At 42.8% G+C, this 12,473-nt stretch overlaps 1 protein-coding gene across 1 annotated transcript in view; it reads left to right on the top strand.

Moving 5' to 3' along the window:
• The window catches only part of npr2 (natriuretic peptide receptor 2), a 102,272-nt gene that overhangs the window by 41,127 nt on the left and 48,672 nt on the right, over positions 1-12,473 (top strand). Inside the window, exons 8-9 of the mRNA XM_083657802.1 lie at positions 1,445-1,529; positions 10,114-10,234. Coding sequence (XP_083513928.1) covers positions 1,445-1,529; positions 10,114-10,234 — 206 coding nt within the window. The remainder of the gene's footprint in view (positions 1-1,444; positions 1,530-10,113; positions 10,235-12,473) is intronic.

The raw sequence follows: 12,473 nt of genomic DNA, 5'->3' as shown, positions 1-12,473 counted from the left end.
AGGGAAATGTGTGCTGAACTCCGTCCTGCAGTTGCACAGTAGATAAAATCACACATTGGAAACATACATGGTAGGAAGTAGCACACAGCATCCAAACAGTATGCAGTACACACATTTACAGTTAGTCGTCATGTGACGTGACAAATGAAACAATTTCCCAACAACAGCGTGCACAGGTGCACAGGTGCACACAGGTGCACACGTGCACTTAGTGACGGCGGCTAGGAAAAGAAGCCCTTTAACGGGGAAGAAAACGTGAGCAGACCTGGCTCTTAGTGGGCGTTCATCTGCCCTGAGCGGATGGGTTTGAGAGAGAGAGAGAGATGTACAGTAGTGGCAGTAATAATGGTACCATTAACAGCTACATGTATATATACTGTATGTTATGTTTCTCGCCTGTGGAGCAGGCTATTTTTAGCGCTGCCTGCCACTGGCTTCACAACAGCACTCTCTCTCTCTCTCTCTCTCTCTCTCTCTCTAGCTAGTGACAAATGAACGCTTATAATTAATGTTCCTGGTTTTTTTTTCAGGGTTAGATTGTTTCAATTTGCCATTTTATGAATGAAATGAATTGAAAACTCTAATGAGGTGTGTTAAAATTCCCTGGCGATGTCAGAAGTACGGTCTTTGTTTCATGTCAGTGATTAACAGTAGGCAGTATTAGGGGGCACGGTGGCGCAGTGGTAAGCGCTGTCGCCTCACAGCTAGAAGGTCCTGGGTTCGATTCCCACCTGGGACGCTGTGAGCGCTGAAGGAGTGCGTGCCCGTACGTACGCATGTCCTCGAGTGCCCACCGCCCAGGTGGGGTCGTCAAAAGGGCCTTTCTGTGTGGAGTTTGCATGTTCTCCCTGTGCCTCCCGGGGGTTTCCTTCATATAGGAACCCCCTTCAACAAAACATGCAATATCCTGGTTGCTAATGTGGTTCCTCCTCTGGTCATTAAGGGTGCCTGTTCGGAGGGAGGGGAACTGGTTGGAATAGCGTGATCCTCCCACGTGCTATGTCCTACCGGTGAAGCTTCCCCTGTCAGGTGAAAAGAAGCGGCTGGCTAACTGCCCATGTCTCGGAGGAAGCATGGAGCCAGTTTCGGCTCTCTCCAGATCGGCAGAGGGTGGAGCAGCAACCAGGATAAATAAATTAAAATTAGCACTAATGGGGGATAAAAATGGGATAAAAAAATGTAGGCAGTATCAGTATGGTCTTTGTTTCATGTCAGTGATTAACAGTATCATAAATCTTGGTTAGCAGTGTTTGTGGTGGGTTAGGGTTAGGGTTAGCAGTGTTTGTGGTGGCTAGATTGCTAGAGCAGCGCTGCTCGATATTTCAAGAAACCCCAGCTGTGTTTTTGGTAGCACTGTTCTTTTTTTTGTCAGGAATATTAATGTGGACATCTGTTGAACATATGAGAGACAATTGACTGTGGAATCCGGTTCCCCCGTTTCCAGGTCATCTGCCAGTCCTGGGTATCGTAGCTGTGGGATCCGGCCTCGCGCTCATCATTTTCGGGATCTCCAGTTTCCTCATTTACAGGTGAGTCGTTTGGATTGACACTTAAAGGACTGTGTGCTGCTTCTGCTCTTACAGAAGAACCAGTGAGAGACGAGCTTATCTGATCCCAGATAGACAGAGGGAAAGAGAGACTGCAGAGAGAGAGAGAGAGAGAGAGAGAGAGAGAGACCGCAAAGAGGGAGGGAGAGAGACTGCAAAGAGAGAGAGACCACAAAGAGAGGGAGAGAGACTGCAGAGAGAGAGAGAGACACTGCAAAGACTCTGCAGAGAGAGAGAGAGAGACTGCAAAGACAGAGAGAGAGACTGCAGAGAGAGAGAGAGAGAGAGAGACTGCAAAGACAGACAGAGAGAGAGAGAGAGAGACTGCAAAGACAGACAGAGAGAGAGACTGCAGAGAGAGAGAGAGAGACTGCAAAGACAGACAGAGAGAGAGACTGCAGAGAGAGAGAGACTGCAAAGACAGACAGAGAGAGAGAGAGAGAGAGAGAGACTGCAAAGACAGACAGAGAGAGAGACTGCAGACAGAGAGAGAGAGAGACTGCAGAGAGAGAGAGACTGCAAAGACAGACAGAGAGAGAGAGAGAGAGACTGCAAAGACAGACAGAGAGAGAGGCTGCAGACAGAGAGAGAGAGAGACTGTCTTTCAATAGGATCCATGGGTTATGCAACTATAGGTGCCAGTGTGGAATGTACGTGATTGTTGCCAGGGCAACGGCTCAGCAGGTGATGCTTGTAAAGTGGTGTGTGAGTTGCCAAGTGAACTGAGATACAATCCAACAACTAATAATCATTAGCCTGTTATTTAAGAATTCACATTTCGCTGTCATGTCACATGTACTCCACTCCTCTAACGCTAGTCTTATTTTCATGTTTTTAACTCAGTTAAAGCATTTTAAGTCAGTTAAAGCATTTACATGGTTCTCTGTGGTTAAGTCAGTTAAAGCATTTTAAGTCAGTTAAAGCAGGTTCTCTGTGGTTAAGTCAGTTAAAGCATTAGGCCTGTGTCCACGTAGCGTATTTTTCCGACCGTTAAACGCTGGGAAGCACTGATCTCAGCGCACAGTATACAAGGAAGCAGTCTGAAACTAACGTTAGTTCAGTGCGGTAGTAGCTTGATAGCTGACAGCTAACATTAGCAAACAACACACATACAGTGATTTAGCTCAACACTGACCAGAAATATTAAGTGTCCAGCCAATCTACTCCCACAATTGAGCCTTTCTGTCTCTGTTGTGATAGTTTCTCCATGATTAAGTTGCCAGAAAAGCAGCACCCGACACCAGCGTCTTTCTGAAAAGTTCAAAAAACAAAGTTCATATTCTAGCATTGCTAACGGGTCTGAGCCCAGATTTAAACATCTTTTGGGTGCAAGAAGTCACAGGGAAACCTTATGGGTCAACAAAGTCATCACCTCCAGTCACTGTCTTTGGAGCAGTGCCTGATATCACATCACAGTGGCATCAAAAAGCATGTTTCCTCTTTGATTCATAGCTTTAGGAAAGAGTGGTGCAACATCAAGGCTTAGCTCTCCTCTTTGTAGCTTTACAAAGAGCAATGCACGCGCGCAAGTATTGATTGATCTGTCAGGAGAAACAGGAATAACATGTACTGTATGTGAATTGTTCAAATTGGTGGCGTTCCCCTTTAAGTTCAAGAGCTGTAATTGCGATCCTCTATATCTGAACTTTGAATATAAGCTGTACTTTTCATTATAGAGAGCCAAAGTGAACGTCACTTCCTGCTTCAGCACTGTACCAGAGATTTTCATCCGCCATTTATCTTCCCATAGACATCTCATAAAATGCATATAAAAATAGTTTTACTTCATCAAACCAAACGGTTCAGATATATTTAGAAACTGGAGAGACCGCATAACATTTTGCTCGGACGGAAGCGTAAAAAAAATCACGGATTTAAAGAAAATATTTTTCCGGAGTTGTTTTTTTAAGTTTTGGTCTTAGTGAAATGTTCTATGGTCTCTCCCGATTCTAAATATATCTGAACCGTTTGGTTTGACAAAGTAAAACTATTTTTCTAAGCATTTTATGAAATGTCCATAGGAAAATAAATGGCAGATGAAAATCTCTGGTACAGTGCTGAAGCAGGAAGTAGGCGGTCACTTTGCCTCTCTATGCCATCAGATGTTTAATTAGTGTGCACGGCTAATTACTCTGTCCCCCTGCACTCATGTATCTTTCAGATAAAATAACTGCTTGTGACATTTTTAATGATTATAACTTCCAGGCACAGACTGTGCTTAGTCATCAGCAGTCAAAGCAAATTAATTTGAAATTATGATCGTTCCCCAGAGTATCAGATTGGGCCTCATTTAATTATGCAAATAGTTAATCACGTACGCCCCAAGCAATTACTAAGCTACTGGAAGTGAAGGACTGCTAAATTCTGCTTAATGTCATGGATAAATCTGCATGTAATAAGATACGATTGATGTTTTTCTATTTTTCCTCTTTCATGGCTCTTGAACGCAGCACATTAGCCTCATGTATGACGTGTGGGTTCACACAGTGCTTCTGTAAACACAACACTAACACCATGAGTCATTACTTGAAATCTGTCCAAGCTCTCTAACAGTGTGCATTACCAATGAAAACATACTGATTTTGAAGCAAAGCCGAGTTGTTTTATATGCCCGCTACACGCAGCTCACACTAACAAATCATATACCGGTTATCTGGATTAATTTTGTAATACTTGACTATTAACACAAAAAAGTGTTAATCACCAGCCAATCAGAGTGGATTTTGATCAGAGGAATAATGGAAGAAAGACGGAGGAGCAGCTGTCCACCAGAGGTAAAATCACTAAACCTGAATTCAGTTGACCATGTTCAATATTAAAATAAGTCAAAGCTAAATAGATGCAGAGTCTGAAACCTGTTAACGTCTTCTGTTCTGTTCCGCAGGTCTCGGACCTGCGGAACTGCGGGGACGGACCTGTTAACGGACTAGCTAGCTAGCTTCCTGAAGTTTTGGTTGGTAAGTTTTCTTTTCTAATGCTGCATTCATGTGCTCCTCGGATGGTCCTTTTCCAACTAATCTAGGCCACTCTACGTGGACAGCAACTAAAGGTAATAGCATATTTCAAATGACATGTGAGCAAAATAAAAAAGGTTATTTGCCATCAACAAAGCCTCTACTTTTGTCCGCCATGTTTCTGCCTCTATGGTTTCTGCATATATGACGTCAAGTCGACAACTCGTGTACCAAAATTTTGGATGAATTTCTGAGTTGTTGTTTCGACTTGAGCGGCCATTCACGTGAATTTTCCCAGTCGGAATCTGGTTTTCCGATGACTCCGACAGCACATGAGCGCAGCATTAGACCTCTCTTGACCCTTTTCTTCACCTCATGAAAACAAGCATCTAGAACATTCTGTGACACATGTTGGGTGCTGCTCTCGTCTGATGCTTGACTCAATGCTATATTTTAGATTCCTCTCATCAAGTGAGTTTTTAATATTGAAAGTCATTTTTCACATTTTATCTTCAAAAAGTCAGATAGTCAGATCGACAGAACATGATATATATATTGATATATGATACATTGATATATATATATTGTATATATATATATATATATATATATATACCATGTATATATACCGTATATATATATGTATATATACCGTATATATATATGTATATATATGTATAGTCTGTGGCACCTTGAAATCTGTCGATTTGAAAACATAAACCTGTTCAGGTAAATGCATGAAATACACCAACATAGGACGTTTGATTTCCTTCCCTCTGTTTTTGTTTTTCTGTCTGACACCAAAGCCTTACAGATGTTCTTCTTGTCTTACCAGAAACAAATGGAGACTTGCTGATGAACAACAGCGGAGAGCAGATCTATACCAGCCGTCATAAAGATCTCCAAACTGTTGAGAAGCCTCCATGTTTAGCACTAGAGCTACACAACGATAACAAACACCACTGAACGTGCACATTTTGGACTTTTACCACTGTCAATAGTTCTTCTGTCAATAGTTATTCCCAACTGGTCAGCCGACTCTTGTATAACAAAATTAATCAATCTGTGCTGGACTGAGGTAGGCCTTTACTGCATCATTTGTATTGATGTCATTTTTTTATTTTATTTTTATAAGAAATGTGAGGATGGTTGGATCGTCTTGTTTTAATAGGTTGCATTCCTGGCATGATATGAAGAGCAACTGCTGCTTATGGAAAATGTAATGAAATCGTCACATTTGGTGAGATAGCAAATGGCAATAAAAAGCAGCGTGTATGTTGAAATGTTGAAATGTCTGTTTCTTTGTTTTGCGTTGTGGGCAAACGACACGTGACCCCGACTGAGCCCAAACAGAAGAACACTTAGTGCTTTTCACAGTGGTGAGAGCGGCTGTCTTTCATATCTTCCCGCAGCACTCCATTGATTTAACCTCTTGGACGCGCTGCCGTTCTCAGTTGGTTTTGGAGTCTGCTGCTCGGCAGCAGTGAGAGGGGATGTTGAGCAGAGCAGTGGCTCTGTCTGTTGTTTTAATGGAGGGGTTGGTCCAGGAGAGGTATTCACATATGGGATTTATGAAACAATAGACCCAGTGTGGAGCCCCACACTTTACTCCTCCGGCTGCCAGAGGTCTCTAAACCAGGCTCTTTAAATAGAAAAATACCTTTTTTCGGGGGGTTGGGGGAGGGGGGGGTTGGAGGGCACTGGTTTAATGGGGTTTCCTGCCCTCAAAATGGTTGCCATGATGTGACATTTCCATGCTTGCACGCAGGCACCGGGTCTGGAGTATTTGTAGACACAAACAAGTATTAAGCTCCTGCAGAAGTTGTTTGACTGTCCTGGGCGAAGGAGAAAAAAATTAGCTACTTCATGAGGCCAACTAGGGTGGTTGTTGGGCGAAAGGGTAAAAACACGCTAATGCAAACGCTGCAATAATGTCCTGCAGCCATCTGGAAGCGCTTTACACCTTTTAGATTGGGTCGGAATGTGTGCGGCTCTGCTCCTTTTTCACTTGAAAAGGCTTTCAGACCAAAAATGAATTTCCTCCCAGAAAAACTCTTGGTTCAAGTGTTGAAAAAACTCTGGACTGCTGCTTTAGGAAAATCATTTTATTTTTAAACGTCTTTTTTTTTCCTTCTTCTTTGCTGTAAATCTGTGGATGTGAAGAAACAGCAGCTCCTCTGAGATCTGCACCAGATGTGTTGATTCACTGGAATGCGTCTTCTTCCCCCTCGGCGCTTCGCTGTTTGCCAGTTCGACTGCCCTTTAAAAATAACACTCGAAACATGTCAGAAATATCACTGACATGAAAATTGCTGGATAGATTTATTAATTTGGTCACGCTGTGTAGACATTTTGGGGGCTGCAGCAACGGGCGGCCTTCATACGTTGGTTTGTTTGTTCATCTGTCCGTCACACGATATCACAGACACCGCAGACCGGATTCTGGCGGAACTTTTCAGGGGGAACGATGTGTCTTACCACAGTGTTACGGGCCAGAGGTGGAAAGTACAAGTACTATAAAGTGCGGTACTCAAGTAAGAGTTAAAAGGTAGCCTATTTAAAAGTACTCAAGTAAAAGTAAATTTGCGTTTAATGCTTTAAAAATGATTTATATCTGAATTATTTACCCTAATAATTACATTTCACACATCCAGCACATGTTAGCAGTGTTACCTAAGCTTTGTCTGTCTTGTCTTTCATACTGAACAGCTGGTTCAGATGCAGCAGGGATGCTCAGTTTGCTCATTCTCTCCTTTGCCAGACGAGCTATAGAGCTGCTAGCAGCAATATCACAATCACATACATCCATTTAGCTCTATGGCTATCAGCGGGGTCAAATAAAACTGAGATTTCGGAACTAATCTGACGATATCATGGTGATCATTACAATTTGATTGTCGAATTTAGTCTAATTCAATTGGCCAATCTTGAGCGTGAGCCACCAGTTTGCTTCTGGACCTGTTAGCGAGCAGTCCCAATGCTACCATGCTGTTTTTTTATAGTGCGGTGTCCAAAACAACAAGCGCACATTTGAAATAGCTGCGACCAGATATGCCATGTCAACCATTGTGAAATTCCCCCGCCCCCCCACCGCCCCCTTTTAGCCAATTGTCATGAACACAAACACACACCTTCACACACACACCTTCACAAACACACACACACACACACACTTGACCTCCATGCCAAATTTCAGCCTAGAGCAAAAACTGTGCCCGCTAAAGCGTGGTGAAGCTTTTGTTGACCAACCGACCAGCCAACAGAGTGACTTATAGAGCTGCTGGCCACAGAATTTACAAATTTACTCAGTGTACATTTAAAAGTACCGTAAATTCCGGACTATAAGCCGCGGCTTTTTTCCCGTTTTTTGGCCTTTTTTGGCCCCTGCGGCTTATATAACGGTGCGGCTTATCTATGGATTTTTTCCAAAAAAAAAAATAATAATAAAAATCTCTCTTTTTTAGCACTCTTTCTAACTATAAATCCACTTCTGTTTTAATTTCCTCTCTTGCCCTCTTTTCACCACACCGCGGACACTGTGTGCACTGTAAAAAACAACACAGGTGGTGTTGTGTTATGTTGTTTTGTTGAAATGTTAATAAATGTGAGCTTCCTCAAACAGCCATCTCTTTCCCGACAATCCCCTCTGTGCATGAACCCTTACATATGGTAATTAAACATTAAAACACAATAAAAAAAAAAAAAAAAAATACCATTAAAACACCCGCGGCTTATAGTCCGGTGCGGCTTATATATGTAAAAAAACAGTCAACTTTGCAGGTGCGGCTTATACACCGGTGCGCCTTATAGTCCGGAATTTACGGTACTCAAGTAGAATATCTATTATTAAAATGACTCACTAAGAGTAAAAGTATAGCATTATAAAAATACTTAAAAAGTACAAATCCTTAAACAAAACTACTCAAGTACTTGTACTCAAGTACTTGTACTTGAGTACAAGTACTTGAGTAGTTTTGTACTCAAGTACTTGTACTTGAGTACTTTCCACCTCCGGTTACGGCATTTTCAAAATGATGCTGACCTGGCTAAGAAGCACTAGAATTAAAGGCCACAAAAAGGTGACATATTTGTTACTAATTGGCCCGAGGAAGGAACAACATGGTCACTGTAGTCATGCTTATTTTAGAATTCAATTGAAAGAACCTTTTCATCAGTATTATATAAATATTCACCTACAAAATTGGTTTACCATTTCACCACAGTTCAGTTAATGAACATGGACACTTGAAATAAACATCTGATAAATCTCACACGCACACACATGCATCTGTAAAGGCTGAACGCAAAGCATTCTAGAATCAGATTTGAGAGCAGTGTCTCAGGAAATACCACTGGGAAGATGGCGATCTAAAGTAATTGTGCACGAATGGAACAATTTGCTATTTTATGCAATTTGTCCGAGCAAATCTGTATTTTCAAATTAGACCGTTCAAAACAAAAGGTTACGTCTCGTGTATCTGATAACCGAACACTGTGTATATTATCCGGAGGTGAGCGGACGGTTCACTGCAGCTCGCAAGGATTTTTTATCAGTTTTTGCCGTTACAGATAAGATGCAGTTACAGAAAGAACGAAACCACTGCACATTGTAAGGGATGCACGATATTGGCTTTTTTGCAGATATGTAGATATTTTCCAACTTGTTTTGGCCGATTACTGATGCCCCTACGATTACTGATGCCCCTACGATTACTGATGCCCCTATGATATCTGATGCCGCTACGATATCTGATGCCACTACGATTACTGATACCACTACGATATCTGATGCCGCTACGATATCTGATGCCAATACGATATCTGATGCCGCTACGATATCTGATGCCGCTACGATACCTGATGCCGATACGATATCTGATGCCGCTACGATATCTGATGCCGATACGATATCTGATGCCACTACGATATCTGATGCCACTACGATATCTGATGCCACTACGATATCTGCGTGCATTTTTTCCAGAGAAAAAGAGAACATTAAGTCTCTACTGTCTCTAATTAACACATTATTATGCCTACTCTTACCATGATGGCCCACTGGCAGATGCAGACATAAATACAACAATGCATAACTTAGGTTATGTAAAACATGCCATATTTTTATTGATTTAACATTTTTTGTCAAACAAAACTGTAAGATTTATCCTTCCATCATCCATTATGGTATTAACTCGCGCTGCGGAGCATTTAGTCAAACATTTAGTCGAGCACGGAGCATTTGGGCATTTAAATTAGATGATTAAAGTGCCATTTTATCGTCATATCGGAAGAAATGTTTGTTTCGTGCCGATGCTGATATTTCATTTTAAAGCCTACTGGTGACGTGCCGATATCATCGCGTAACCCCAGTTCAAACTGTGTATGTGGGAAAAACATTAGCTGACTAAACCATCAGGACCCCCACACACACACACGCACACGCGCACACGCACACACACGCACACGCACATGCACACGCACACACACACACACACACACACACACACACCCCTCTCCCGCTCCCCCAGACACATACCTTTTATGAGGCTCTTTTTTTGGTCTCTGTTGTCTGTTCTCCTTGTTGACTTCACCACCTGGTTTTCCTTTTGAAGGAAACTGAAGCTGGAGAAGGAGCTTGCTGGAATGCTGTGGAGGATACGCTGGGAGGACCTTCAGTTCGAGAGTCCCAACAAATACCACAAACGGGCCGGCAGCCGGCTCACCCTCTCACAGGTACAGCTCACCCTCTCACAGGTACAGCTCACCCTCTCACTGGTACAGCTGTCTGAAATACTCCTGTGAGGTTTAAAAAACTTCTCCATCCTATCAAGTCATATATAGTCCATTTGAGTCCTAAAATTGTAATTTTCTTAAAACAAGTGGGGAAAAAATGACAGTGGGCTTGAATGATTACCTCCAAGGGTGAAGGGCCAACGAAGAACCCATTAAATTCTGGAGCGGATCCGATCTGACTCGGGGAATTTGCATATCATACCAGACCGGACTATTGGCCTCGGCAGAGGGTCTGCGCTCTCCAAGTGCCCTTCTAGTTTCAATTGTTTCCAATGCATAGTAGTGCAGCAGTGGTCTGCCTTAATCTGATTGAATTCAAATAATCCTGTCCGTTTTTAAGTGTTTTAAGAAACTAATGATATAGGACTCAATAATAGAATAAATGACTTCTTACGATGGAGATTTGTAAGTACTTGTGTAACGGCGTTGTGTAGATGGTACTTGCAGCAACCCATGTTAAGGGCTTGCCCAGGAGTGGATACGACCTTCGGCTTGGGAGTCAAAGGCACTAACCACTCCACCAAGAGAGCTAGCTCCCTTGGCGGAGCTGAATAACATGCCTTTATACTGGGGAGTGAGTTTAACCAATCCACTTGCTACCACACTGGACTCACGAGGAATCAACGCTGATTCACCTCAGTTACACTTGCATGATGATGATACACAGAAAGAAGACAAACGGCAACACAGATAGTGCTCATATAGATAGCAGTCTGGATGTGTTCTCTATCAGGTGAAACAAACAACTCCCAATGAGCTTTTGAGAGGTTTAAAAAGAAAAACACAAACTGTTACACCTACTTCAGAATGATCTCATATTCTGCTGGCAGCCCCACACCGTTTCTTCATCATTCGGAGCTTCATGTCGTTTTTTTCTTCCGTCAGTAGTGCCGGCGCCCCTCGGGGGTGTGATGAAGAAGTTGTTGTTTTTCTGGCAGGTTACAGGTCCATCGTTGCCAGTGGGAAAGACTCAACACGGGCCCTACACAGTACCATGCCGTTCATTCATGCTCCTCCAGCACCGGGAGCGGCTATCAGTCTCTCTGGTGCCGCTCGTGACGTCATCGCTGTAAAACGGCACCCCGCTGTGAATCCAGATCGCTCATTTTAAATGTTCAGAGTTGGGAGCTCGACCCTGATGTCTGCGTATTACTGTTATTACAGTACACTGTATTACTGTGTACTGTTTCAAACCCTGATGTCTGCGTATTACTGTTATTACAGTACACTGTATTACTGTTATTACAGTACACTGTATTACTGTTATTACAGTACACTGTATTACTGTGTACTGTTTCAAAGGCAACGCACGCTTTTTCGCAGAAACTGCAAAGATGAAGAAGCCGTGAAGGAAGGCAAGAGAATGAGAGAGAGAATGAGAGAGAGAGAGAGAGAGAGAGAGAATGAGAAAGAGAGAATGAGAGAAAGAGAGAGAGAGAGAGAGAATGAGAGAGAGAGAGAGAGAGAGAATGAGAGAGAGAGAGAGAGAAAGAGAGAGAGAATGAGAGAGAAAATGTCCAAATCCTTTGTTAGTTTACACATTCCTGACAGACTTCCCGCTGGTTTATTGAAGGTGGCTAGCCTTCTAGCCTTCTAGTCTCTAGTCTTCTAGTCTTCTAGTATTCTAGTCTTCTAGCCTTCTAGTCTTCTAGTCTTCTAGCCTTCTAGCCTTCTAGTCTTCTAGTCTTCTAGCCTTCTAGTCTTCTAGCCTTCTAGTCTTCTAGCCTTCTAGCCTTCTAGTCTTCTAGCCTTCTAGTCTTCTAGCCTTCTAGTCTTCTAGCCTTCTAGCCTTCTAGTCTTCTAGTCTTCTAGCCTTCTAGCCTTCTAGTCTTCTAGCCTTCTAGCCTTCTAGTCTTCTAGCCTTCTAGCCTTCTAGTCTTCTAGCCTTCTAGCCTTCTAGCCTTCTAGCCTTCTAGTCTTCTAGCCTTCTAGCCTGCTAGCCTTCTAGCCTTCTAGCCTTCTAGTCTTCTAGCCTGCTAGTCGTCTAGCCTTCTAGCCTGCTAGTCTTCTAGCATTCTAGCCTTCTAGTCTTCTAGCCTTCTAGCCTTCTAGTCTTCTAGCCTTCTAGCCTTCTAGCCTGCTAGCCTTCTAGCCTTCTAGTCTTCTAGCCTTCTAGCCTGCTAGCCTTCTAACCTTCTAGCCTTCTAGCCTTCTAGCCTTCTAGTCTTCTAGCCTTCTA

Source organism: Poromitra crassiceps (genome assembly GCF_964638095.1).
Source record: "Poromitra crassiceps genome assembly, chromosome: 21".
NCBI classification, from domain to species: domain Eukaryota; kingdom Metazoa; phylum Chordata; class Actinopteri; order Beryciformes; family Melamphaidae; genus Poromitra; species Poromitra crassiceps.
The sequence above is the reverse complement of the archived record's forward strand: the minus strand, read 5'-3'. Positions and strand labels throughout refer to the sequence as shown.